This window comes from Pseudonaja textilis, chromosome 1 (genome assembly GCF_049901715.1).
Source record: "Pseudonaja textilis isolate UNSWEBS1 chromosome 1, rPseTex1.2, whole genome shotgun sequence".
Lineage (NCBI taxonomy): Eukaryota > Metazoa > Chordata > Lepidosauria > Squamata > Elapidae > Pseudonaja > Pseudonaja textilis.
In genome coordinates this window covers 55,608,389-55,636,123 of record NC_141990.1, presented here as the reverse complement: position 1 = coordinate 55,636,123, position 27,735 = coordinate 55,608,389, and the positions used below count along the sequence as shown (strand labels likewise).

The following is a 27,735-nucleotide window of genomic DNA, read 5'->3' as shown; positions in this document are numbered from 1 at the left end:
ACAAAAGCCTGCAGGAAATCCAAAGCATGCCACTCTGCCTTCCAAGTCCAAGTAAATGTAATATCAAATGAAGAAGCAAAAGGAACATTTATTTGAGAAACCAACTTTGTGGATTTTATTGCTATCAAGTAATTCTTCCAACTTCTGGTGTCAAGTTTTATTATGCTAAGGTCTATCGGGATACTGACAACAGATATCCACATTTCCAGCGCCAAATGGTGCTTATAATCTTATAATTATAAAAATTTATAAAAATTTTATAAAAATTATAAAAATGTATTTTATAATTGTACTGTACTGGTGTCTGAATGATAAGGATGAAAGTTTCATAATAAAAGATCAAGATGTGCATGAGCTATATTTCCCATTTTCCCCGAAAGAATAAATGCAAAATGAGCAGTTGAGAATTCAAAGAGTTCAACATTTTAAATAATAGGAGGAAGAGGCACAATTGAAGCATGCAGTTGATAGAAACATGATTGGGAAATACCTACTTTGAACATATTTAAATATTGAAGGTATAAATTGATTAGCTCATTGATCATAACAAAATGATTAATCCATAAGCATACTGAAAGCACTATATCAATTACCAAAAATCAGCATGGATTTATCAAGAATTAGTTTCACAAACTAACCTTAATTTTTGATTGAGTAACTTCCTTAAAAGATTGTGAGAATGCTATAGACATACTATAACCTGACTTAAGCAATACATTTCATAAAGTATCACATGGCATGCTGTTTACCAAGCTAATTAAATGTGAGCCGAACACCATGACAATTATATATACATCTGGAATGAAAATCATATTCAGAGTACTTCTAAATGTAAAATAACTGTGCATAATGAAATTTAATAGAAGCAAGTACAAATGTACTTTCCTTGGAAAACAAAAATGCACAGATATATGTGGGGAAATCTGGATTGGTAATAATGCATACAAAAAAGATCTTGGAATAAAAATTTACTGCATACTGAACATGGCCAGTAATAGTAGGGCTGCAGAAAAGACTAATGCAATTTCAGACTGCCTTAAAAGCAATTATCTCCCTATTATGGGAAATAGTAGTTCCTTTTTTTATTTTCCACGTTTTCCATTTTTGTATCTTATGATTTATGATCATCTTGATTTATTATCTACGACTTACCACTTTGTGATTTGTACACTAAGAGCTTATCCATTGGAGACAAGTTCCTTGTGTGTCCAATCACACAAGGCCAATAAAGAATATTCCTATTCCTAATAGTTCAATTTATTCTACTTTGCTCACATCTTACCAGCACCTGGTTCTGGGTATTATAGTTTAAGCAGGATTCAGAGAAATTGTAACAGGTTCGGCTAATACTTGTGAAAAAGATTAGGGGTCAGGAAACTACAGTAACCTAACATGGTTTCATAGAAAATTATGAAGAGAGAGATTGAAGAAGCTGCCCATGTTGGCATTTGACAAAAGGATACCAGTCGTCAAGTAGCTGAAAGGAAGTTGTTTAAAAGTTCATGAAGACACATTGTCTTGCTCTATAGTAAAAGACATAGAATAACATATCTAAATTAAATGGCCTCCTCCAGCTTTATAAATGTAATTTTATATTTTGTACTATGGAGAGATAATGACAGCATATCACAGCATAAAAACAACAGGTAAGACAAGACAATAATTTCTGCTATAGTATCTCTTGCATAAGACAATTTTGATCAGTTTCTCCATTTCCTAATTTTTATTAAAAGCTGTGATAAATTTAATCACCTATTCAGGATCTAGAAACATACATCATAATTCTAGCAACCGAAAGAGGAGAGTCACCTAACCATGTAACATTTCCAATATTTCCAATGCTGTTAAAACTCAGTGTCAATCACATTCTTGCTCAGTACTTGATTTTTGAAGCCTGGCAGTACTTTAGCTGTTGGCGTCAATGGTGTCTCTGACCATTTTAATTTATTTGTATTTATTAAAACATAACATTTTAACCACAGTTTATAACTCTACTCATAGAATCCCATATGTGATATATCCCATCAAAAGTTTAGTCTAACTAATTAACAAAAAAAGGTGGTAGAATGCAGAAATAGTACAGATTATATTACCTAAGCCTACAAATATTAAAATAAAGTAGTGCCTCACAAATTAACAGCTAGGGAGAATACTGCTGAGCTTCCTTTTATGCATATTTTCTATATGAAAGGTATAAAAATCTTTAAAAATACGATGCTTGTATCATAGTCTTAAGCTATCGCTTTGCATAACTTGACAAATTTTAATAAAACATTCGATTTCAGTATCTGCAGGTCACAGGAGTGAGTGTGACAGAATGTGCAGTTGAAGAAGTAGAAGGGGGAAATGTCAGTAACAGCCCTGCTGCTTCCTAGGGAAGGGGTAGCACATTCCAGAGAGGGGTCCAAGACAAGAAATTGCACAATCCTGAACTGAATGGTGAGGGGAGAGGAGGCACATAAAATCTCTCAGGTTATAATTGTTAGGTCTATGGACTGGCATTGGGCTACAGCTGTGCTGACTAACCATTTTGAGCTCCTGTGCCAAAAATTATGTGCGCGCTCGCGCATGCTCACATGCCAGCACCCAGAAGGCAATGTGCGCGCCACCCCATGCCCCCTGCACATGCGCACAAAATCCCCCCATGCTGTCCCCTCACCTGCACTGTGCCTCCCAGCTGATTTTTGGTGCATTTGAGGCTTTTCGGTTTCCCAGAGGCTTGAGGACAGCTTCTGTAGCCTTTGCAGGCCGAAAAATAGGCCCGTTTCTTCACTATTTTTCAGCCTGCAAAGGCTGCAGAAACTGTCCTCAAGCCTCTGGGGGGCCAAAAAAGGCCTCAAATGGGCCAAAAATCAGCTGGGAGGCAGATGCATGTGCAGTGAGGTAAGTTTGCCTGCGGCTCACATGCCGGCACAAATGGCTTTGCATGCCACAGGTTCACCATCATGGGGCTACAGCATGCCCGAAACCAGCCCATAAAACAAAGTCCCATTTGCGGGATGTAGGCAGCACGCAAAACAAAACCCCTTCGGTCCACAGAAAAATCTCTCTCCATGGATCTGGTCCCTGGTGTCCAAAAGCTTGGGGACCACTGTGTTAGGTTACAAGATTATAGCTTTAGTCTGGCAAGAGCCTGTCTATTAGGTATAAGCAAATAAAGAGCTGGACCCGAGTGGATCTCATTGTATATTGTATAACATTATGGGAATGTGTTTGGTGCGGAAGTTGTTAATTGCAGCTTTCAAATATTGAAAACTTCTGCAACACAGATAGAATTACAGCAAGAAATAGAAATGCAGGACTTCGCTTCTTTTCCAATGTTAGAATTAGAGTATGTATTTAGAGCTTTAAACTGTGGGCAGTCTTGTAAAATGAATGCTGGAAGGATTTCCCTTTGGCAACCATTTTGTTCATGGGTGATAAAGCCAGTTTCAAAACTTCAATTTATAACAATATATTTTTCATATTCTTTGGAATGGAATGTTCCCTATTGCCCTAGCTCTAAATTTAAAGGACGTACAAGTATTGAGTCCAAAATTTGTGTTGCTAAATGAAACATTTGTTAAGTGAGTTTTGCCCCATTTTAAGAAACTTTCTTGCTAAATGAAAATTAAGTGAATCATTGCAGCTGTTAAATTATAATGGGCTTGTTATAACTTTGCTTGTCATAAGGTTGCAAAAGATGATCACATGACCCTGGGATACTGCAACCATGATAAATATGAATCAGATGTCAAGTATATGAACTTTGATCACACATTCATGAGCATGCTGCAACAGTTGTAAGTGGGAAAAACTGTCAGAAGTCACACTTTCAATGCCACTGTAACTTTGAATGATACTAAATGAAATGTACATCGAAGACTACCTTTATTTCTAAATAAAGGGGGTCTTGGAAATATATATTGGAAGCGTTATTTTCTTTTGAAACATGCCAACTTTCCATTTTTTAATTTTACTTTTTAGTTGAGGCAAGGAAGAAAATCTGGTAGGCACCAAGACCAGAGGGTGTCACATTGGAAAGCCCAGATTTGGAACTCTGAAAAAGTGCTTAAACTTGAGGACATTCCTCTTCCTCCACGAGACTCCTCCTTAGCGTCCCCAGTTTTGCGAAGCCAAGGTATTGATAACCTATATGCTTAAGCCTATGTAATAACCCTGGCCGGAACAGACCCCCTACCAGACGGAATAAAAGGGAGAGGCTGGATGCTCTTCATAGCTCACAGAAAATGGGCATATCAGCTAAGTACCAATGCCTTTTCTCCCATGAGCTATTCAGAGCATCCAGTGATGGGACATACCAAAGCTTGGCACTGTCCTAAGGGCGGGACTCTGTCTGGGTTGCAGACCTGTCTCTGAAATAACTTGCTGCCAAACTCTCCTATCAAATGAAGCCTCAGCAGAAGCAAAGACATCAATTTTATAATTTCTAATAAATGGAGATGGAGAAACCCAGGTTGCAGCTCAGCAAATTTCCTCTATTGTAGCTTGGGTTGCCCATGCTGCTGTGGTGGCTGCACTGCTGGTGGAGTGAGCGGTAATGCCTTGGGGCACTGGAATCAAATGAGAGTCATACGACTTAGCGGTGGTGGCTCTTAGTCATCTACCTATGGGAAAGGGTGAAACCTTGCGCCCAAGGGTGTTAGGCTGAAAGGACACAAAGAGGGCTTATGTCTTTCTGGAGGGCGCTGTGCACTCTATGTAGATGCGTAAGGCTCTTCTTACGTCCAAGCGGTGCCATTGGTGTTTGAGCCTGTGTGATGAACGTGAGCAAAAATTTGGGAGCACCAGCTCTTGAGCTCTATGGAATGCCGAAGTAACTTTTGGAATGAAGGAGGTATCTGGTCTGAGAACTACTCTATCCGAATGGAAAATGCAGAGATCTTTGCGCACTGATAATGCAGCTAGTTCGGAGATTCTTCGGGCAGATGTAATTGCTATCAGGAAAACTACTTTGTAGGTTAGAAATCGAAGCGTTGTAGTCTTTAGTGGCTTGAAAGGACCTGTAGTAAGGGCCAATAGTACCTTATTTAAGTCCCAAGTTGGGTATCGGTGCACTACAGGGGGGCCTCAAGTTCTTGGCACCGCGCAGAAAACTGTGAATGCGAGGGTGATGAGATATGGAGGTAAAATCATCCCAAGATGTGACCGAAGCCAGGGCCGCCATCTGTCTCCACAGAGTATTGGGTGATAACCCTTTGTTTAGGCCCTCCTGAAAAAATTCTAATAACTGCGCTACTGATGGGGAAGTGGGGTCGATCTGAACCTTCTGACACCAACGGCAGAAGCTAGACCAGGTGGCCTCATAGATTCGGTTCGTTGAAGGACGTTGAGCCAACTCAATAGTGTGAATAACTTGAGTAGAAAGGTGTTAATCTCTCAGACGTCGCCGTTCAACTTCCATACGGCTAAGTTTAGCCATTGGGAGTCCGGGTGTAGCACTGGGCCTTGAAACAGCGATATGACCAATGATGGAATCCTCCACAGTGGTACCATTGAGGGGTTCTTTGCCTTGGCCAATAAGGAGCCACTAATAGCAGGTCCGCTTTTTCTTCCAGCAACTTCTGAATCAATTTGGGAATCACGGGGAGGCGAGGAAAGGCGTAAAGCAGTCTGGTGGGCCAGTGATATCTGAGTGCGTTCACGTCCTCCATCCCCTGCGATGGGTAACGAGAAATGAATCGGGGAAGCTGTGCATTGAGTGGGGAGGCAAACAGGTAGACTACCAGTTGGCCAACCCCCGAGTAGCCTCCAAAAAGATCATGGGGTCCAGACGCCACTCTGATTGGTCCAACATGGCTCTGCTGAGCCAATCCGCTTGTACATTCGCTACTCCAGATATGTGCTCCGCCTTTAGAGAGAGAAGATGGATTTCGGCCCACAGGAATAGTCTTTCTGCTTCGCTCATTAGTAGATTGGAATGAGTGCCCCCTTGTTTGTTGATATGGGCCTTTGTAGTTACGTTGTCTGTTAAGTCGAGCATATGTTTGCAAAGGAGATGCGGGAGGAATTGTCGAAGTACCAAGTACACCGCTCTCAGTTCTTGCCAGTTGATATTGTGTGCCTTCTCTGAATCCGTCCAAAGGCCTTGCACTTTATGTGATTGGAAGTGGGCCCCCCATCCCACTAGACTGGCATCTGTTGTAACAATCGACCTGCGTGGATCCTTGAAAAGGCATCCCTTGTTGATTTCGGGCCATATCCACCATTGTAGAGACCTGGGAATGGTTGATGGAACTTTTACGCAAGTCCTGCCGTCGTCTCTCCCAGCACATTGATATGGCAACAGGAACCAGTGCAGGGTTTTTGCATGGAACCGGGCCCAAGGGATAATAGAAATACAAGAAATCATTTTTCCGAGCAATTTAGAAAGGAGACATAGTTCTACTTTCCTAAGAGTTCTGATCTGTTGAGCCAAATCTGTAATGCTTTCTTGTCTGTCAGGGGAGAGGAAAACTTTGCCTTCCAGGGTGTCAATGATGGTGCCAAGGTGAATGAGTCTAGTAGAGGGTGTTAAATGACTTTTTGACCAATTGATTGAGAACCCATGTTGTTGTAGGGTTACAAGTGTAGTTTGAGTGTTTGAATTTGCTTGATTGATGGAAGATGCCAGAATGTCATCCAAGTAGCACTGAAGTCGGATGGACCTATCTCTGAATGATGCTGCCAAGGCAGCCAAGACCTTTGTAAAAGTTCTGGAAGCTGAAGCTAGGCCAAATGGGAGAGCAATATATTCATAATGGATGTTGTTGTAACAGAAAAGAAGGAATTTGAAATGTGAGGGCCTAACTGGGATATGTAAGTAAGCTTCCGTGAGGTCTATGGAGGTAAGGACATCGTCTTTTTTGATGCTGAGTAAGATGGATTGGAGAGTGGTCATTTTAAATTTTCGGTAAACTAAATATTGGTTTAGATGTTTTAAGTCCAGGATTGCCCTCCATCCCCTGAACTTTTAGGGACCACGAAGAGGTGCGAATAAAAACCAAGACCTTTTTGATTAGAAGGGATGGGTTGTATGGCCCGGATCTCTAGTAGATGTGCTATGATTGTGTCCATGAGAAACCTTTTTTCTGCGTCCCTGGAAATTGGGCACTTCATAAAAAATCGGGGGGGGAGCTGAACTCCAGTGTCAGACTAAATCGTACTGTGTTCCTGACCCATGTGTCAGTAGTAGAGGAGTCCCCTTGGTCAGCAAAACTTTTTAGGTGACCACCCATGGGAATCTCATTGTGGTCGTTACTTGGACCTGTGGAAGGGCCTAGATCCTGTACCTCGAAATTGTCTCCTAGGATGGAGTCCCCTTCTATATCTGTCCCCAGGTTCAATTCTATCTGTCTATTGTCTGAATCCAGGCTGTCTTTGAAATCTTGGATAGTAGGGTTGGTTGAAGGGGCGAAAGGAACCCCTATGAAAGGGCTGTGGTGATCTGGACTCTGATCGATGAAAAAGAGGTTCTGGTTTCAATTAGGAGGGGTTCATTGGGAAGCTTTCCTCACAGACAGTAACAAATACTCAGCAAATTTAACCACCCAGCCTTTAAAATGCTGGCTGCCTCGTGGCAGAATGAAAATGAAAGTGGCTATCACCGCCTGGCCTGCTGAAAGCAAAACCCGCTCAGTGGGAAGGCGCAGGGGCTAATTCCCTGCCTTGAGGTGTTCTGCGGGGAAAGCCTCCTAATAAAAAGGAAAAAAGGCTGCACTTTTAAATTGAAGCTTCAAGCCTCGACGTTTACTCAGTTGGCTAGGAGATCGGAGAGATAAGCCTCTTTGTTTAGAAGTTTAAGGCAGCATGTCTCTGAAAGGAGAGGCTTTTAGCCTCAGGGCAGATTGGAAAGATAAGCCTCCTTGTTTATGAGGCTTTAGCCTTGGGAGGCTGGAACATAAAAACAAAACAAAACAAAAATCTGAGCGAAATGACTTTTGGAGGTTTCCAGGGGGGTGGTTGGTGACAGAAATTACCTGACCTGAGAAATAAATCAGCTAAATCGCCAGTGTTCTGTTCCGACCAGGGAAACAATCACACAACCTGTCTGAAGAAAGGCTGAACTAAAATTGGGGACGCTAAGGAGGAGTCTCGTGGAGGAGGAGGAGTGTCCTCAAGTTTAAGCCCAGCCTTCCTAGAAGGGACTGAAGCACCTCCCCATCACTGGATGCTCTGAACAGCTCATGGGAGAAACAAAGAAAAACCCAACTCTTTCCAACCTGTATGCTCTGTAGAATAAAGGCTCTTGCATTGGAAAGAAGCTGTTTAGAAATTTTTCTGTTAAGCCCCTTAGGGTATAAATGGCCCCTGGGCTTACAAAATGGCTGCTCACCTCATGGTGGAAGGCTTCAATCCAAGATGGCCACTGACTAAAGGAAACAGGCTCCAAGATCGAAAAATCGCTCCTTAGGCTATACAGAGCCCCGAGTGAAGTCAGCAAGGGAAAAACGCAGCAACCAGCCACACGATCAGCTGGCTTGTGGTCTTATCGGTTTGCCAATCATTTTTACGATCGCTCAAAACCGCAGGCGTGGGGGAGGTCTACAGACGCTGCCCAGCTTGCCTGCACAGAGCTCTGGAAACACTGCTCCCAACATTGCAGGAGAGAAAGCCCTGCTGTCCTAGAAGAGCAGCTGCCCAGATCCCTGGGAGCTGCTTGAAGCAAGGAAGAAGTACTGAAGATCGCTGGTGACTGCTATCTAACAGAACGCTTTCAGACTCAGCTACTGACTGAAAGGAGCCGAGTCAAAAGCTGGGGTCTCTCCTGGGGGCTGGCTTTTATATCTTAGTACAGACTCAGCTAAATGACATCATAGGAAGGAGTCAACCCATCCTGGGCTCTCGATGTAGCATGGAGGAGAAAGAAATAGAAACCCACGTTCCCTTAAGCAGTTATTTTAACGTATTGTTTCATGGGTTACATCTGTAGCAATATAATTCAAAGCCACATTATTTAAAGAAAATCACCTTCTCCGTGATTGGCTGGAGGTTTCTGCTGCTCATGAGCTGGTTAATCCAGCATTATTTTGAATAGAACAAGGCTTTTTGATCTTATTGACAAAAGGTTATCTCTTATTGCCAAAAGGTTATTCTAAAAATTTACAAAAGAAGACTAAAATCACAAGCCTCTGCAAACATTTTTGAAAGAAAACCTCACTAAAAGTTATTTTTGATTTTAGATTCTTTTATATGTGTGGGAAAAATCAGCGCTATCTGACAGGTAAATTGTAGTGCTCTAAATGGTTGTACAGCAATAGAAAAACTCAAGGAAATCCAGTGCCTAACAATAGTTATTATTCTGGAACTTATATTTTGTTCTTTCCATTACAATACAGAAAGCCATTTCAAGTGGCTAATTTTGTTTTCTTCTAAATGTAGTCATTTTCTTGCTGGGGTTAAACAACACAAACACATTTATTCCCTTACACATACTGAGTCCCTTAAGAATTAAACAATAGCTTATGAGCTTCATTCAGGCTATAATGCTGAGGAGTTTGGCAAAATGTAAGCCTTATCTCCTGATTTTTAATTGCCCATGTCCAATGGAACATTTTAGTCTTCCACTGATGGCATCACGGTCTACTGCCATGGAAATAGCTAATACTACAAACAACCACCTCACCTCTCTGGAAAATAGAGAGACTGTGTAGCATGGAAATGACAGCTGGGATAAATCAATCTTCAGGTATAATAAACATTTAAAGCAGCTTACCTAAACACATATACGCTACATGCAGACATACACACATCAGTAATTCATACCAATCTGGGGGGCATTGTGGGACAAGAAAGGCTCCTTTAAATGTCAATTTGTCTTCTCCAACTCTCATTTTAGTTGCAACTTTTATTTAAACTCAAAATTTCCTCTCAGCTTTTTAAAATGGGCCAACAACTGTTGCTACTCCAGCGTCATCAGCCTACATCTTAACTGACTTTCATCATTATTCTTTATTTGACTAATGTTGTATGTTTATAATTCTTTCATAACACAAATATATATGGTGTCTTTCCACACAACTAGTGGGAGAGGGAGTCAAGAACTTCAAAATAGCGGGTGAAACTGGATGATCATAGTCCTGCCCTTTCCTATTGTGAATCACACAGATGTAAAAAGGGGTAAGGCTTAATCATGTTGACATTGTCAACCCTCTGTGGATGACTCTTGAGCTCAATATGCTGAGCTAAATAATCATAGAACTAAAATGGAATAAGTGCTTAATATCAGATTAAAACTGGAAGATTTAGTTTTAAATTCTTATTTATCCATGAAGCTCTCAACATGATCTTAGAGCTAGGATTAGGCTAACTGGAGAGAGAATGGAGAACCATGCACATATCTTTTTGCTCCTTCAAGAAAATTGTGATAGCTATGAAATTTAAAGAACAAATAATGCAAAATTAAAGCAAAATTAAGTGAAAGCTTGTATGTATCCACACATATTTAATATGCTCTAATACAAGCTTTAAAATGCCTATTAACTTTTAATGGAGCAAATGCTGAATTTCAAAATACTGCACAGGTGGACTATTCCTTTTCGATGTTGTTTTATTAACAATCTCCTAATCCTAGTTGTTCTGTTTATAAATATACTTCTAGATTTTTGTAAAAATTCTAAGGAGTATAAAAATTAATATTATATGGTGATTAAATGTATTTTATAGCTATGTATTCTACAATTGATAAAATAAAAGTTTGAGGTACTGAAAAAGTTCAGGGATAGCACTTAACTGCGTTGTAGAACTGAACAACTTAGTGGCTTTTCCATTGTACAAACAAAAATTCTATTTTAACACCTTTCACTGATCAGGTGTCCCTTCTGCATTTGGATGCAAATTGAATCCAGGGTAGACATACATTAGCACAGATGCCTGCAAGGCAGAAGCATTGTGCATCAAATATGACAGGAAATTTCTTCCAAATTTTTCACTGTAATCAAATTCAAGAGGAAAAGAAAAAAATAAACTGACCTTCAAAATTTAGAAACAGATCTCAGTATCTTGCATAATAATTTCAACAATACAGGATGCTCAACATTTTCATAACTGAGAAAAATACACTAAATATGCCAAGTTACTACATCGAACGATTTCTAATTATAAGCTTTTAAAAATTATGGACTAGAACTAAAATCAACTATATTTTGAAGTATTGTTCACATACATTGTGTGTTCAAGAAAAAAGCCTGCACAGAATTCTGTACAACATATTTCTTGTATAACTGGTAAAAACACTTAACTATGAGTTAATTAATAATCAAGAGAACAGTAAGTCAATGTTTTATGGAACATTTACTAATGTAATTAAAGTGTGAATGATGATCAGGTGCTGGAAGGTGGCTTTAGGCATGTGAAACAACATGAAATATGGCACTCCATTCTGAGACAAAGGGAAGGAAAAGTCTACACTGATCATTGGGTGTGGAGGAATATAGGCAGAAATAAAATATATGCAGTTAAAAAGGTTCTTTTCTCCTTATCAATCTTAAAGTACTTTTCTAATTTTAGGAGATACAAACCTAGAAATTAGATTTCTTTGACATTTATGAGAGGAGCTGAAACAGAGACAAGGCCAAAGGAAGAATATTTTAAACAATTTTTAAGAGGTGTACATTAAAAAGTGTCATAGAGCAGAGGTCTCCAAACTTGGCAACTTTAAGGCTTGTGGAGTTCAACTTCCAGAATTAAAATTGCCAAGTTTGAGGACCCCTGTCATAGAGGGAAACAAATCAGCAACCAAGTCTCTGCTTGTTGAAATCAAATTTGACAAGAAATTGGAAGAGACAGGGAGGACCTACAGAGGGGATCTATTGAATATTCTGCTGGGTTCAGATGACTTGTTTTATTTTTATTTTTTTAGGAAGGCTGAATGATTGATGAAAGTTAATAAATAGTAATGTATCTAGGTCTATCTACTAATTTACAACAGTGAGCTCAAGAGATTTACATAACTGTCAGCTAAATTAGATCTAATGCTCATTATGTGGTTTGACTGTGTGTGACTCTTTTCACTTTGAACAAATAGCAGAAGGAAGGAGGGCAGAACCAAATCCAAATTGCAGCATGGAGGGGACCTTAAAGCCTTCAATTTCTCTTTAGTCCTAATCTAGTTTATACCCTGCCCTTCCACTATTTGATTTAGAAAAAAACAGTATAAAATATGACATCAGGTCTAGTCTGATTCTAAATCTGGTTTTCTGTTCAACATATTATATGGGCTCACTTGTTGTACACTATTCAGAGCAAAGGTGTAAATCTCACACAATTTACAGGCAGCTTTAAGAAAAGTCACTGATTATTAGATATATAGTAGAAGCACCCACATCACTCACAATGCTGTATTTAGTTTTATTAAAAGTTATTCTAAAATCTAACTTAAAGAGAAAGATGAAGTTTATATTTATTTTTTCTAAGGTATATTCAGTTTTACTATTGTAATAAGAAGAAACATATTCAATAGAGTGTGCTTCAATAGATGAAGAAAAATCTGTTGTCTCAGCAGGAAATTGTGTGGGTGTGAGAGAGGAGAGAAAGAGAAAGAAAGAAAGAAAGGGAGAGAGAGGAAGGAACGAAGAAAGGAAGGGGTATTTGTAGTAATTATTGGGCACATTTACTCAAAAATGAATCGGAATGCAAATATCAGGTGATCTTGCATTTATAAATCAGAAAATAAGCCCCAATGAAACCAATGCTTTGATGATAGAGAAGACTGTACTGTTCATCACAGTTATGATTCTGACCATAAGGAGATTTGCTGAGGTGATGCTTTTTCTTTTCTAGGCTCAGGTTAAGTGTTTTTAATATAGAATATACTACCTGGAATTCACATACCTTCCCATGAAACTGTATCGATGTTGTGTTTATAGATTTTTCTTCATTCCACTGTGTATTCTGCTCCTAAATGGTGGTGAACAATATAAAGAAATTTGGGGTCTCTTTAGGTTCACCACTCTCAAGACTCATAGCAGAAACTGTAATAGAGCATCTAGAAACTTCCACACATGCAACCAAAAGTGGGGATCAGGTATGTAGACAACACCTTTGTCATAATAAAAAAGAATTAGAGAAGGTAGGTAAAACATCTTCAAAGGATTAAAATTCACGAGAGGAAAAAACAAGAAGACTCTATCCGTCTTCCTGGATATCCTCATCAGCAAAGGAAACAATGGCAAATTAAAAATGCAAACCTATTGAAAAACAATCTACACTAACCAAGTGCTCCATTATTAAAGTAATAATCCAACCTCCCATAAAAGGAGCTATTTAAGAATATTATTCAGACAAGCACAAATGTACTGTAGCAACCTAAAACAAAGAAAAAGGCTATGCGAAGCACTGTGTTTTCCCAATCAGATCTATCTACATGACCCACTAGAGTGGGGAGACAAGGAATGTTATGAGTACTTTCTCCTAAGGTGGCACATATCATTCATTGGCATCATCACTGGCATCCTTCAGTCTCAAGAGACTGTGGTATCGTGATCTGAAAAGAGGTCCTAAAACAGCATCTAGTGTGGCTAAAAAGGCCAATTCGAGAGTGGCAATCCCTTCCACATTAAGGACAGATACAGTCTGTCTCCTGTCCAGCTCCTGGATTTCGCTGGTTCCGGGACTGACTCTTTGCCTCAGCCTGCCGAGCCAGTATCTCTTTGAATTGAAGAAGGCCATGCTGCGTCTTTAGCCTCCAAGCTGAACAATCAGAGGTCAAGGTTTCCCAGCTGTTGATGTTCAATCCCAAGGCCTTTAGATCCCTCTTGCAGATGTCCTTTTATCGCAGTTGTGATCTCCCTCCAGGGAGCTTTCCCTGCACTAATTCTCCATACAGGAGGTCTTTTGGAATCCGACCAAAAAGAAGGGTCTTCTCCATGGTGACTCCCTCTCTATAGAACATCATGCCTGTAGACATAAGATTGGCCCTTACTTGACACACTTTTGCAAGGCCCTGAAGACATTATTTTGCCAATGGAGCCCATAAAGTGGTTGGTCTGACAGTTGTTGGTGGGGGAGTGGGAGTTTATTGGTTTTTGTATTGGATTTTATCTTTGTAAGCCACCTGGAGTCACTGAGTGTGGGTTGGGCAGCCATATACATTTTATTAAAAAATAAATGTAAATAAACCTCCTATAAAACATCTTCCAACAAAAATGGATATTCACACTTTATCAAAAGCTGCCGAACCACTTAACCCACCAGAGCACAACCAAATTAAACTATGAAAATAACATTGCTACAAATCAAAAACATCTCAGAGAATACATGCTATTATAACCACACAGCATCATCATAGCACACAAACCAACCAAAGCCCTCCAAATTACCTTAAGTAAACCAAAAGACCCAGAAGCCAAAAAGAGTCATCTGCAACATGCAGTGTAAGGGCCAAAATATCCACTGTGTAGGACAGTCAGGCAGAAGACTAGCAGAGCATTTCTATGGACATCAACTAGGTAGGAGTTGAACTAAGACAGGATGAAAACTCCTTAATCACAACATATGTACAGATTCAACCACAAGTTCAACCAGGAAGCAGTGAGCATCTTACATTAAGCTAAATCCAAAAGGCTAGGGAACTCCTGGAAGCTTGCCCTTCAGCCATCAATAGACCTATAGAAATAAATCATTTATACAATGTTCAAAAGGAACAAAACAAGCTAAGAAAGAAACAAAAAGACCACAACATAGCAGCCAATGCATAGATTGAGTGGAGATTAGCACCAGATAAACAATCAAGCAGAGAAGTATACCCTTATAAAGAAACCACCAAGGAGAGACCACATCCCCACCAATACTGACAGGGCGAGTTACTACATAGAAACAGACAGTAAACCCCATACTCCATAGTAGGAGTCCCCAGTGGCTGGAGAATTCTGGGAGTTGCCACAAGTCTTAAAATCAGGGGTGGGATTCTACTGGTTCAGATCGGTTCTATAGAAGAAATTGTTATGATTCTGTGCAGTTTGAAGAACCAGCAAATTGTGCCCCTGGCTGGCCCCTCTCATCCCCTCCCTGCCCAGTGAGTCCTTATCTCACATGTGCAACATTGCGTGCATGCCCGACATCACTGACTGCGTTCTTCCCTGCCCAGTCACTCCTTAAGGTATTTCTTCCCCCCCCCTTCCGACGATCAGCTGTTCCTATGATCAGCTATGCCAGGATTCTCACTTACTACTTCACCCAGGAGGCTCCCGAGGCCCACGAAGGCAAAAAATGGAGGGGGGGGCTCCATTTTTTTTCCTTCCTGGGCCCCAGGGAAGCTTCCTGGGAGCAAAAATGCCCACCTAGAGGCTTCCAAGGCCCAGAAGGCCCCAAAATGGAGCGCGCGCGTGTGTGTGTGCTACGTGCCTCCTCCAGGCTCCATTTTTTTCTTCCTGGGCCCCAGGAGGCCACAAAACGGAACATGGGGGGGGTTCTGTGCGCCCCCCTCTAGGTTCCATTTTTTTTCTTCCTAAGCCCCAGGGAAGCCTTCTGGGAGCAAAAATGCCCCCCAGGAGGCCCAAAAAACAGGAGGGGGGTGCTGCAAAAAAGCCACACCCACCCAATCAAATGAAAATTTCCACCTAGCCATGCCCACAGAACCAGTTGTTACAAAATTTGAATCCCACTCCTGCTTAAAGTTGCCAAGTTTGGAGACTTCAGCTCCACAGCATTGATGTTATTATCTAATCGGGTAATGAAATGTCTACAATCAAACAATTAAGTTCAGAAAGCATCAAAGAATCATGAGAAATTTGAATCAGTTTGTCAGTGCTTTAAGACTTGCAGTGCTAGCATTTTTGCTAACTGCACAAATTTTGAAATGAAGTCATACTGGAATCATGGGCTGTATTTACTTACTGAGTTAATTTGTTGCACAATAAGACTTTCTGAGTGTAAATCGGATATTCAATAATATATAATAAAAATAAAACATTCCTTAATTCTTTAAAGAAATAAATTCAGGTAGGTTTTCCCCTGATTCAATGGGATATAAGAGAGGGAAAGTAAAGAACCAAATTTTATATACATTTGCCCCAACGTTTCAATAACTTTAAAGAGCAAGTTGTACTATATATCTCAAGCATATTTAGAAACAAATCTCCCTAAAATAAATGAATATTATTTTTAACAAAATCGTAAACATATTCGTTTGATTCTATGCTTTGTGCAGAGATGAAAATTTCTGATCTGAAAATCTAGGACTGAATAAAAAAGTTGATTTGCGCAAGAGATGTTTTTGATACAAGTTTCTTCATGGATTGCTTAAACAGTAGCGCATAATAGTTTGTAATATGTTTACATTGGTATTTTAGTCTTACAAGAAGTTCTTGCATCTCTTTATGTTCACACATGAAGATTTTTCTTTCTTATCCTTACAGATGAGACCATTTTTAACATAAAGGGTATTTTAAACATTTAATGATTACAGTTTGTGAGATCATCGATGGGAACAAAGATATCCAAAGAACAGTTCTATTTTCTAGCCAGTATTCTTTTCTAGTTCCACTTTATAATGAAATAATAGCATAAGAAAAAAAACTTGCTCACAATCAATATATCTGACAATTTCTCATTAGCCTACATACAGAAATCTATTTACATCAGGCAAAAAATACCACAAATTGGGTTTGAAAATTAGGAAGCAAATACTTAAAATGATCAAAATGTTTTATTTATACAGCAAAATCAACTCAAATATGGCTTGAAACTATCAGGACTGCTTCATATTAGGTTCTCATTTGGGTAATAATATTTCAAGTGATTAGGATTAGTATAACCTAGGTTTTTCTCAAAGTGGTCCATAGTGAACCCCAAGAGGTGATAGGACAATCCAACATTATTACATGTTTGGAGGGTGCATAAACGATCTGAAACGTCACGAAGAGGTTGGCGAACTGAAGAGTTTGAGGAGCTGTGGATCCAAACCTTTTCTTTTCATGTAAATTGAAATCTCTGATTTAGTCGCTCAGACCAGTTTTTGCATTGACTTAGGGGGAAAAAAAGCAGGGCCTTCACGTCCAATACTAACCTCACTAGATCAGTCATACAGGATCCCACCACGACGATTTCTGCCACTACCATGCTAAGAACGGAGCAAGGAGCCACTTACAAGAAACCTCTTTTTTTCCTCCACCACGTGACCTTTAACCTGCCTTTCCTCCAGCCGTTCTCAGCACTATCCGCCTGTTATTCCTTTACCAATCCGCTTTACGTGTGGAATCCTTCACGTTTCTATTAGGCTACCCCTTTAAAACGCCTGATCACGTTTTTTAACCACGTTTTCACGCTAATTCGCGCCTACAGAAGCTTGCCGTACCATCACCCCTCGCCGTTTATAAAAACCGTATTCAGTCAGGCGCGCGCAAGACCACCTATATTCATTACGAAAGGCCCCCCTTTCCTCCGGTTTTCGAGGAGGGGCCGGGCAAAAGGGCTCGAGTGTCTCGTGCAGGCGGCTGGCGGCGCGCACGTAACGTCCTGTAGCGTGCCAGGCTTTACGTGGGCGGATCCGCGCAGGCGCCCGAGGCGCGAGGGAGAGGCGAGCGGCCGGCGCAGTTTCGGGGTTTGTAAGCGCTTCTTCTGATCGTTGTAAGCCTCGGTTGGTGGTTGAGGGAGGCCGGAGGAAACCGAGCCCGGTTCAAGGCGGGCTGGGTGGCTGTGTCACCTGCTCTTTCCTGTGTGCCCGTTCTTCCTTGCTGTGGGACTCAGCGTCAAGTGTAGGAGTTCCTGCGGTGGAAATCGGAGCTTTCACTACCACCACCACCACCGCTTTTTTTAACCGGGTGCATAAAGCATTGATATTTATGCTCTTCCAAGCATTGATATTTATGCTCTTGTTCTTCGGCGGAGTAGTGCTCGGAATGATTGCTCCGTTACCATTGGCGAAACTCATCAAACCGAAAGCCTAACATTTTGCAGATGTTTATTAAGGTTGAGCCCTTGTATCTTTCATGTTTGCTATAGGCAAAGGTGTAACTTGATCGTCAGTTATTAATGGATAAATCTGGGAGCCAGGCTGCATCTTGTTTGATATATCATTCATAAGGGAGAATGTAGCCACTAGGAGTCAAAGACAACTTGTTGGCACATAATCATATATTATACTTTTATGTATTTAGATGTTTAAGTTGACAAATGTCACTCCATTCCCCCCCTTTTTTTTCCTACTCCCAGAACAGCAGCTCTGAGAATTTGCTTGGGCTGAAGGATGCTCCTGAACTTCAGGATCATTTAATCCAATCAGAGGTTTTGCTTTTCAAGAAAATTCTTCCAGGAGATTCTGTTCACGATATCCCAGTTGCAAGATAATGGGGAAGGCTCCATATTGTGGAAGAGCCTCAAGAAACTAGGCTCCCCTCCCCTCAGTGATGGCCTTCTAGAAAGTAATGAAAACTAACCACTTCCCGAGGATCTTTTAGGAAATATTGTGTATTGCCTGGCTTGTTAGCTAATTTATTTATTAGCTATATATCTTTCACTTTATACAGGAACATACATAGTGTTGCCCATAACAGCAGCCCTGTGAAGTAAATTGGTATGAAATGTTATAATGGATCCAAAGTTGGCCCGTGAGCTTCCATGGCTGAAGGTAGATTAGAACCTGCTCTTAGTTCAACACCACAATGGCTCTCTAATTTTTAGTATTAGGTTGCTATTAGGCTTTGGATCAATTTTGCGAAGTTACCTTGATCATTTTAACTGTGTTTTTATATTGTCATGCATCTAAACAAATTTCTATTAATTATGGTAAATTAAATTAATCATTTAATTAAAGGAATACCCTCCAGAAAGCTTTTATGGATGTGGATGGATTTGAATCTGGATTTCCATTTTCAGAGGCCTCAATTGTAATCCTCCATCTGTATGCATTCAGTCTTCATTTTTAGAATTAGGTTGCTTATTGGCTTTGGAATACTTGAAAAATATATTTTTTTGTGCAATAATGTTACTTAAGCATGAAATCTATCTTCTAATGGATAGTGGGAATCTATTTTCTAATAAAGAGACATGGTTGGATATTGGTTCCTCCTCCTAAATAAAATACCCTTTATTCAACTTACAGCTGATAGCTCAGAATTTTGTGGTGCTGTCATCAAAATATTCAGATTAAAATTAGTGTTTCAAAATCAGCCAAGAACAAGTAGATTCTTCCTGTCCAATTTCTAAATCTCTCCTGGATTAGTAAAATTATTATAGGGCATTTCTAAGGGTGGCATGGTGAGGATGGGATAGAAAAAGCCAGAGCTGTGAGCATTCTGGGCAAAAATATACAAAACACAAAGATAATGGATAAATTTGGTATTCAACATTCAATAACTTATTATTATACATCAGTATTAGAAAGGAATCCTTAATAAGGCATGAGTCAACTTTAGCAGTAGTCTTTAACTTACAATCTATCGTTTGGCAAATATTTAATGTTACAGTGGACCATCACAGAGCTACCTATGACCCAGTTTCTAAGTTCTGACCACCACCGTCCCAGTCACATAATCACATTTTGAGCACTTGGCAACCAGTCCACATTTATGGCCATTTGCAGTACGCCAGGGTCACATGACTGATTTATGACTTTTTCCCCCAAAAAACCGGAGTTTACTTTAAATTCCTGGCAAAAAACCCCCTCTCATTAGGTACAATAGGTTCACTTAACAATCACTACAAAAAGGTCAAAATTAACCACGGTCATATGGGAATCCACTTAAACATCAGCACAACTTAGAACTGTAACATTGGGCTCAATTACGGTCATAAGTCGAAGTCTACCTGTCTGTAGATTGACTAAAGTTTTTTTTTTTTTAAATAAAATTAAAGGTATGTTCAAGAACATTAGGTCCTGAGAATCACATGAAAATAATATAGCATAGTGGGATGTAAACAGTGGGATGTAAAATGTTTTTCAATAAATGAGAGCCAACAACTATCTACTTAACATGTCTTTTTATTCATGTGCATATAATTAATAAGCTACCTATAATATTTCATATGGCCCCATATATAACATTTTTATAAAAGAAAGAACATGATAAATTTGCTGTTTATTATATCCCATTTTTGTAATTTTATTTGAATAATTAGAATGCAACATAACCCATATCAAATATAATATGACTTCTAATATTTAAGCTTTCTCTTTTGTCAAGTTGAATAATGGGCAAAATCGAGCCATTCTAAATGTGCAGGTGATTGTTGAGTTTACTATAAGATAAATTTGAAACTGTTTAAAGTTTAGTGCTGAAATTGTATTTACTTTATTGAACACATTTTTATAGCTTGAACAATTTGCAATATGCTGAACCATCCATATATTTTGTAACATTTGATCTTGGCAAGCAACAAGCCTGGGAAGTTTAATAAGCTAGTAGCAAATTGTGCTCAGATTTGAAGTTCACAAGTTGCACTGTCCATCAGAATTAACTAATGGACAAACTGAGCAAACCATGTGTATGAATGTGTATTTGTCAGCCCCCATCTATCTTGAATCAGATTTGGGACTGCCACAAGGGAGGATGGGTAACCGTGGGAATGGAAGTAAAGTGAGAAGGGAGGATAGCCACAACAACATTCTTTCACCAGAGCTCAAGGCTGAATCGCTGGAGGGAAATGACTGGATTTGGCGGGAGTTCAGAATGGAGGTAGATTGGACAGTGTGACTTGAGGGTCATCAGAAAAGGCCTGGGTGTGAGTTTAATATAGCAGGTGAAAACACGGGAATTAAGATTTGGGTTTTCCCAGATGTGCCAATATGACTTCTCTAATAAATTCTTACTTGGATGGACTCTGTCTCTGAGTGCTGAAATTGAGATGGAGAGTTTGGTTGGAATGCTGACAGTGTTTTAAAGAGACCATGTAGGGTATATTTAGGTGAATGTTTGTCCAAACATCCTTTTTGTCTTTTTAAATGGCTTTGCTCCTTGTTTAGTGCAGTCTTCCATAAATTTTCTGCTTTTTTCTCTCTTTACTTTAGTTTTTTTGCCTTTATCCTTTTTTCCACTGTGTCTATTTGTGAGGTCTTTCAAATTCTTAAAATGTGACAATATATAGAAATGGAATTGCTCTGTTTTGCTTTCTCTTATTTTCTTTACAGAGGCGAATATAACTTACAAATAATATGTCTCCTGAAGTTGCCTTAAACAGAATTTCTCCATCACTTTCTCCTTTGATCTCCAATGTGGTCAGAAATGGAAAAGTAGGATTGGATGCAACTAACTGTTTAAGGATTACTGATCTGAAATCTGGGTAAGCTATCTTGTAATAAATTCAAGTTGCGACCTTGTGATGTTATTCTGAGGACTGTTTTTCAAATATCTTTAAGCACTTTTAACATTTTTCATTTGTTTGGAAAAAAAGAAGCTCTTTCTGATCTATTTTTCATATTTGCAAAGATTTCCTGGTTTGTGCAGAACACTTAAGAGTGAAATTAGTTTTCATCAGTAATTCCAAGTATTTTATTTTTTCACAAGCCCAAAATGTTGAATATATTGTCTCGGTATCATGTTCTACTTTCTCACTAGAATAAAATCGGAATTATATTGGGTGACTAGTTGTTTTAATATAGGGTGAATACTTTCTCAAAGCTTGGTCTGGCGGCCCACCTACCTACCTGCCTACCTACCTCTCTGAACTCCTGCTGGTGTACACATCAAATGATTCTCCCATTTTTCTGCATAGCAATAACCTTGTGAAGTATGTTGGGCTGAAAGAAAATGAAAAGTTGAAAGTTACCCATTCAGTGAACTTCCATAGCTGAAGGGAAGCTTGAATTTGATTTCTCTAGTGCTGATCCATTGCCTTATTCTATATATCATATTAAAACTGATTTGTATAGACCTCTGCAGATGCTCTGATTTGGTCATATTCCAAATGTCATATGCTACTTAACTCAAATTGCACTCTCAGTTTGTGATTAGCATAGTTTTGCATGTGTTATTTGAGTACGAATTGATAAACTGATTAAAGCCTCATATGCTTGCTTTGGCATATAGCTAGAGCAAAATGGAGACTATCCAACCAAGGTCATACCAGGCACGTAGAATGATGGGACTGAGTCCCAAAATTGAGAGTAAATTCTTAGATACTTACGATCCACTTATTACATAATCTTGATGTTTTAATTAAGTGGGAAGTAAAATTATTCTTTTTGATTCTATAAAGGTTTGTGGAGCATGGTTAATAGCACTTATAAACAAATTGGAAGAGTTTCTATTGTTAGGTGTTCCTATTTAAAGGTATACCTGTGTTAATGGCTATGCAAGCATCTCCCAAATTTTATAGTTTGTGGAAAGTTTGCAGGCCATTTGCAGTTACATGGTCAAGAGTTTGAGAAAATGGTGGAAAAGCGCTTGTGATGAGTATTTCTTCGTGAATAAGTACAGTACCTTTCAGCTATGACTTCTGCTGTCTTCCCTTAGTTGGTTTTACAAAGGAGAAGAAACTGAATTGTTGGATGTGATCGATTAAAGGCTTATCTGGTCACTAGAACTGAACATTTCACATTTGCCTTTGTTCATCCAAAATAGAAAAGGCAAATGTTGGTGGTATTCTTGATTTGGGTCATGGCTCAGACTTTTTCCAGAAAATTTATAAAGTCCAAATAGTTTGCTTTGACCAAGAAATGATCAAAAGTGAGGTTAGTGCAGGGGTGGGATTCAAAATTCCCAGCAACCGGTTCGCTGCCTGGTTGCTGGGTGGGCATAGCCATGGTGGGCGTGATCTACTGCAACTTCCAGGAGGGACGTTTTTCGCCTTCCCCTAGGGCCTCTGGGGGGGTGAAAATGACCTCCCCCAGAGTCCGGACACCGTCTAGAAGCTGGAAACAAGCCCATTTCCAGACTTCTGGAATGCCCATTTTTCACACACACCCCCAGAGCCTCTGCGCAGACCTTGCACCTACCTGCATCCAAAATGGGTCACTTGGAGATCCCGGGGAGGGGAGAGGTGGGGTGGGCAGGGCCAGCTGGTCGGTTCAACAACTGGTTCGGTGTACCAGATGTAAATTTAACATCCAGTTCGCTCGAACTGGTCCGAACCAGCTGAATCCCACCCCTGGGTGAGTGATATATGACATGAGTAAAGGCAGGTCTTCTCTGTGATGAATATTTATGCTGTTTTTCCTGCATAGAAGGAGTGCAACATTTTGTCTCTTGATTCTTTCAGTAGAATTGGGAAAAAACCCAATGTGTAACTATAGAGAGCAGTTTTCAGTCAATCTTCAGAATGAATAGCAGTTTCCAATAGTCATTAATATTGTTTTCCACCTGAATAAAATTTGAAACCTAAATGGGGTAGTAGTTGTAACTTGGTTCACATGATTGGTGATTGATGGACTGTCCATAAACTGTACTGTAATACAAGTAGTCCTTGATTTATGGACAAAACTGAGACCAGAATTGCCATTGTTAAGCAAGGCACATTTAAATGAGTTTTGCCCAATTTTATGATCTTTTTTTGTCTTGGTTGTTAAACAAATAAATTAATTAAATTAATCACAAAGTCATTAACTTCTCGGTTGATTTTACTTATTGAAGGAAGGTCACAATGCTAATTGCATAACCCTGGAATCAGGGGTGGGATTCTACAGGTTCGCACCTATTTGCTAGAACCGGTTGTTAACATTCTAAGCAGTTTGGAGAACTGGTTGTTAGAAGAAATTACTGGCCTAATCCTGTAAGGAAGGCAACATTCTGGTGTTGCTTACAGAAACTGCCTCTCCAATAATTCTTATTACATTCTTGGCAGGACTAGACTTCCTGTCTCAGGAACTTCTCTGGAGTCTTTTTTTCCTCTTTTGCTGGTACTTGGCTTGTGTGGAGTGACCATTCAAAGTTACAATGGCACTGAAAAAAGTGATTTATGACTGTTTTTCACACTTACGACAGTTGCAGCATCCCCACAGTCATGAGAGGCCAGGTGAGGAGATGCGTGCCTCGATGTGAGTAATGTTGAGCTGGCCATGCCCAGCCAGTCATATGACAACCAAGCCATGCCCACTAACTAAGCCACGCCCACAGAACCAGTTGTTAAAAAATTTGAATCCCACCCCTGCCTGGAATTCTTTAACCATTATATATAAATGCCAGTTTTCAAGTGCCTGAAGTTTGTTTGTGTGACTGGGGATTCTGTAACAGCCATGAGACGAGTCGTAGGTTATTTTTTTCAGTACCATTATAACTTTGAACAGTCACTAAATGAATGGTTGTAATTGCTTCCGCTGAAAAACTAGAGGTAAAACTAAAAGTAACTGTCACTGCTGTGAAATAATATGAGCAATATGAAACAATTATGCTACAAATAATATTTCTATAATAAAAAACAATGCTCTCAAGCACATTTACTATGTTAGCTTTAGTTCATATAGTATAAGAAGGAGTCATGAAACTTACAGTTTGCCTATTGTATCGATTGTGGGCAGCCAAATTGGGTAACGTGGGTAAAAAAGGAGCACAATATAGAGTCAATTTGATACATTCATAGGAAGAACAAAGGTTAAAAGTATTAAATTCAGAAAGTAAACCAATATCCAGGAAAAATAAAGATCTTAATATTAACATATAGGCATTTAGAATTTCTAAAAATGAGCAAATATGTTTTAACTCTAGGTTCCATTATTGAAAGAGTTATTTTTTTGGATAATGATCCAGAATGCTTTATTGAGGTATTTCTCTTCTAGAAAATCTTTACATATAGAAATCATTCTTTAGACATCTTTACTGCTTATGACTTTAAAGATAAAGAATCTCTTATTTGAACTGCTTTGGAAATGAACTGGAAACTTGTAAATAATATTGATGAATTACTGTCAAGGAATTTTGTCCTTGCTCTTTTTGTGGTAAATAAAAGCTTGATAATTCTTGAGACAGTTTTTAATGTGCTGTATATAACCAGAAATGTAATAAATAAATACTTTATATATTACATACTTCTTGGCATATGAATGCTAAAATTACCCCATTATTAATATTTTTCCTTATTCTTGGAACTTTTTGTAGCACCTTGCAGGTATTTGGATAATTTTTCAGAGGTGGGTCTTTCATTGTTCAGATAATAGCTATTTTTCAAATCTCCTGTGAAGCTTCCTCAAACCGAATTTATTGGGTGAAATGCAACTGCATGTGCTGTCAGCTTTCACTTTACAGAAGTAAAATATTTTAAAAAGCAGACTTTTAACAGCCTTGAAAAATACTTGGCGTTGCTTTCAAGATTGCTGTTATTAAATATCTCTTTTATTACAATAACAGATACATCCTTTTCCATTTGATTTTGAGCAGTAGATAAAAAGGAAATATACTTGCAAAATCTGAAAAAAAATTTACATTAAAAAGTCTCCTTGGATTCTTATAGACACCTAGTGTGATGTAATGGTTTAGGTGCTGGGCTAGGATTGGGGAAACAGAAGTTTTAGTCCTTCTTTAGACACATGGACAATCTTGAAGCAATCAGTTCATCTTAGCCTTAATCACTGTCAGACTCTGTGAAAAGTTAGCTGAACAACAAAACACCTTGGCACAACATACATTGATGGCTTTTCTGTGTGAAATAGAAAGACATAGAAATGCTATCAATAATTTGGATTTACCGTATGTCGCATGGTCAAAATTATATGTAAAAAATGAAATATTAATAGGTAATATTTGTTATTGTTAGGAAGGATGTTAGGATTCATCAGAATGTAGCCTAAAGCAAGAAAAATTGATGTAAAATCTGATGTCTTCTATCAGCTTGAGTGCACAATAGAAATAATTTTGTTGACTAAAACCTAAAAGTGAAATTTTCTATTGGGTATGCTCAGAGGCTTCTGTTGCAGCACTGCAGCATTAATTTTAGGTCTTTCCTCTTAGTTTATAAAGCAGAATTCTTAGAATGGTCTCATAAAAATGAACTTTCTTTGTTCAATAAGGGAAAAATGTAGGATTGCTGTCTTAGTGACCAATGAAAGAGAGTAGGCTAATGAAGGTTAACTTGGATTATAGAGGCACCTTCTGTATAAAAGTAGAAAAATTGATATGAGTACATTTTAAAGGTTGTTACTAACAGAATAATTAACTTTAAAGCCTTAGGTTTCATATTCACATTGGGTAATATTCTGTTCTTGGGTTGTTGTTTTTTTAAACTTTGTATACAGTAAATCCACTATTCCACCTCCATGTCACTCCTCAATCTATACATGGTTCCCAAAAGCCTACGTGGGACAGTCGCAGTGTAGGTGCTACAAAAAAAAAGAGACTTTTACATTAACAAATGTATCAAGTGAGCTAGATGATTAACCGTTAAAACATTTTATTTTTAAAAAATGTCAAAATGAAAGCTTATCACCAATGTTTTATTAATGGGGTATTACTATTTACAAAAAAAAAATGCCTAACAAATCTATATTTAGAATCCCAGTAACATTTGCTTGGATATTTTGAGAGTTCAAGCACAAAGACAAAACAAACCTGTCTAACAACTTTACAAAGTAATGAGACTTATTTGAGCTAGTGTATGTTGCTATTGTTGTAAAATCTAAAATAATAGAATGATGATAAATGTAATAATAAATGAAAATATATGCATTGTTGTAGAGCGTGAAATAAATAAAAATATAGTATGTGGAGTAGTTTGCCTGTTTGCAGTTTGTGGGGTTATGGAGAACATTTGAAAGAGATGCGTTGTGAAATAAATGAACTTCCTCAAGTATTAAAACAGCTGCATCCTCTGGAATGGCCAGCATCACTTCTTTAAATGATCTCTAACTGTATGCATTGTGAGTGTGCTTGCCTTGCCAATCCTGCCAGAAATTTTGACGGTGCATATAATAGAAATGGAGAAACCTTTGTGGAGCGGCTGTAATTGCAGTTACTTGAATACTTTTGAGCATTTGGGCTCATCCTATTATATTTTGCTTTGCACAACTTGCCAACTTGTACCCCCACCTTTTCATCCCCCCAAACATGTAACATATGTAATAGTAGGAAACATTTAAAAACACAATTAAAGTTCTTAATGTATGGTACTTTGTATAGCTAATTTTATGTAACTACAATATGAGTAGCACCTATTGCCTTCATCAACACTCAGATTAGTATTTATTTATTTTATTGTAGTTGCACCTCATTAACTCTTGGACCCAGCTGTGATCGATTTAAGTTGCATATTCCATATGCTGGAGAAACTTTAAAATGTAAGTACTTAGTACCTTAAAATAATCTGCAGACCTTTACTGGCTTTTTGATTCTGTAGCTAAACTAATAATTTCTGTTATTTAGGTCTTTTCTGATTTTTCTCTTCTGTAGAATCCATTCCTTATAGAAAGTTGTCTGATGTCTGCTCTATATTCCATCAAATAAATATCTTTTTATTTACTTAATTTTTTATTTTGTTAGTAATATTTTTAGTCATTTCTGCGGATATTATTCCTTTTCTTTTAACATTTGTGTTCAAGTAGTCACCATTCATCACATACAAAGGTCTAACCAGCTTTAATCTAAGGCCAAGTAAGTACTGGGACATCATTGCAGTTTCACCTTCTAATTCCTTATAAAAATGCAAATCTTCACTTTGGCAGGAAATGGCACCATCAATTAATGTGACTTAGGGGTGCCATGTAACCTAGAGTTGGCAACTCAGTGCAGGAATGCCTTGTGGAAAGAAACCAACTTAGCAGTCAGAGGAAAGAGACTGACTAGAGTTAAAAGGGATCAGTGGCCAAGATATGGATTGAAGCAGATTATTCATGCGGATTAAAACAAACAGATAAAAGTATTGTGAAGAATTTTAAATCATTGTTATAAGCAGAATGAA

The 27,735-nt window shown here is 38.7% G+C and overlaps 2 protein-coding genes across 11 annotated transcripts in view; one reads left to right on the top strand and one right to left on the bottom strand.

The window, feature by feature from the left end:
- RBKS (ribokinase) overlaps positions 1 to 17,421 on the bottom strand; it is a 64,486-nt gene extending 47,065 nt beyond the window's left edge. For 2 of the 6 annotated variants that reach the window (XM_087934900.1, XM_026695610.2), the window contains exon 1: positions 16,985 to 17,421. In XM_087934900.1, coding sequence (XP_087791026.1) covers positions 16,985 to 17,037 — 53 coding nt within the window. In that variant the 5' untranslated portion in view covers positions 17,038 to 17,421. Of the gene's footprint in view, positions 1 to 12,810; positions 12,877 to 16,984 lie in introns of all 6 variants that reach the window. The other 4 variants (XM_087934908.1, XM_087934905.1, XM_026695611.2 and 1 more) reach the window with 4 other exon arrangements.
- A 49-nt stretch (positions 17,422 to 17,470) lies between these two features.
- BABAM2 (BRISC and BRCA1 A complex member 2) overlaps positions 17,471 to 27,735 on the top strand; it is a 147,177-nt gene continuing 136,912 nt past the window's right edge. The window contains exons 1-4 of one of the 5 annotated variants that reach the window (XM_087934895.1): positions 17,471 to 17,518; positions 18,444 to 18,544; positions 21,044 to 21,195; positions 27,039 to 27,115. In XM_087934895.1, the coding sequence (XP_087791021.1) occupies positions 21,068 to 21,195; positions 27,039 to 27,115 (205 nt within the window). In that variant the 5' untranslated portion in view covers positions 17,471 to 17,518; positions 18,444 to 18,544; positions 21,044 to 21,067. Of the gene's footprint in view, positions 17,739 to 18,443; positions 18,545 to 21,043; positions 21,196 to 27,038; positions 27,116 to 27,735 lie in introns of all 5 variants that reach the window. The other 4 variants (XM_087934892.1, XM_026695616.2, XM_026695617.2 and 1 more) reach the window with 4 other exon arrangements.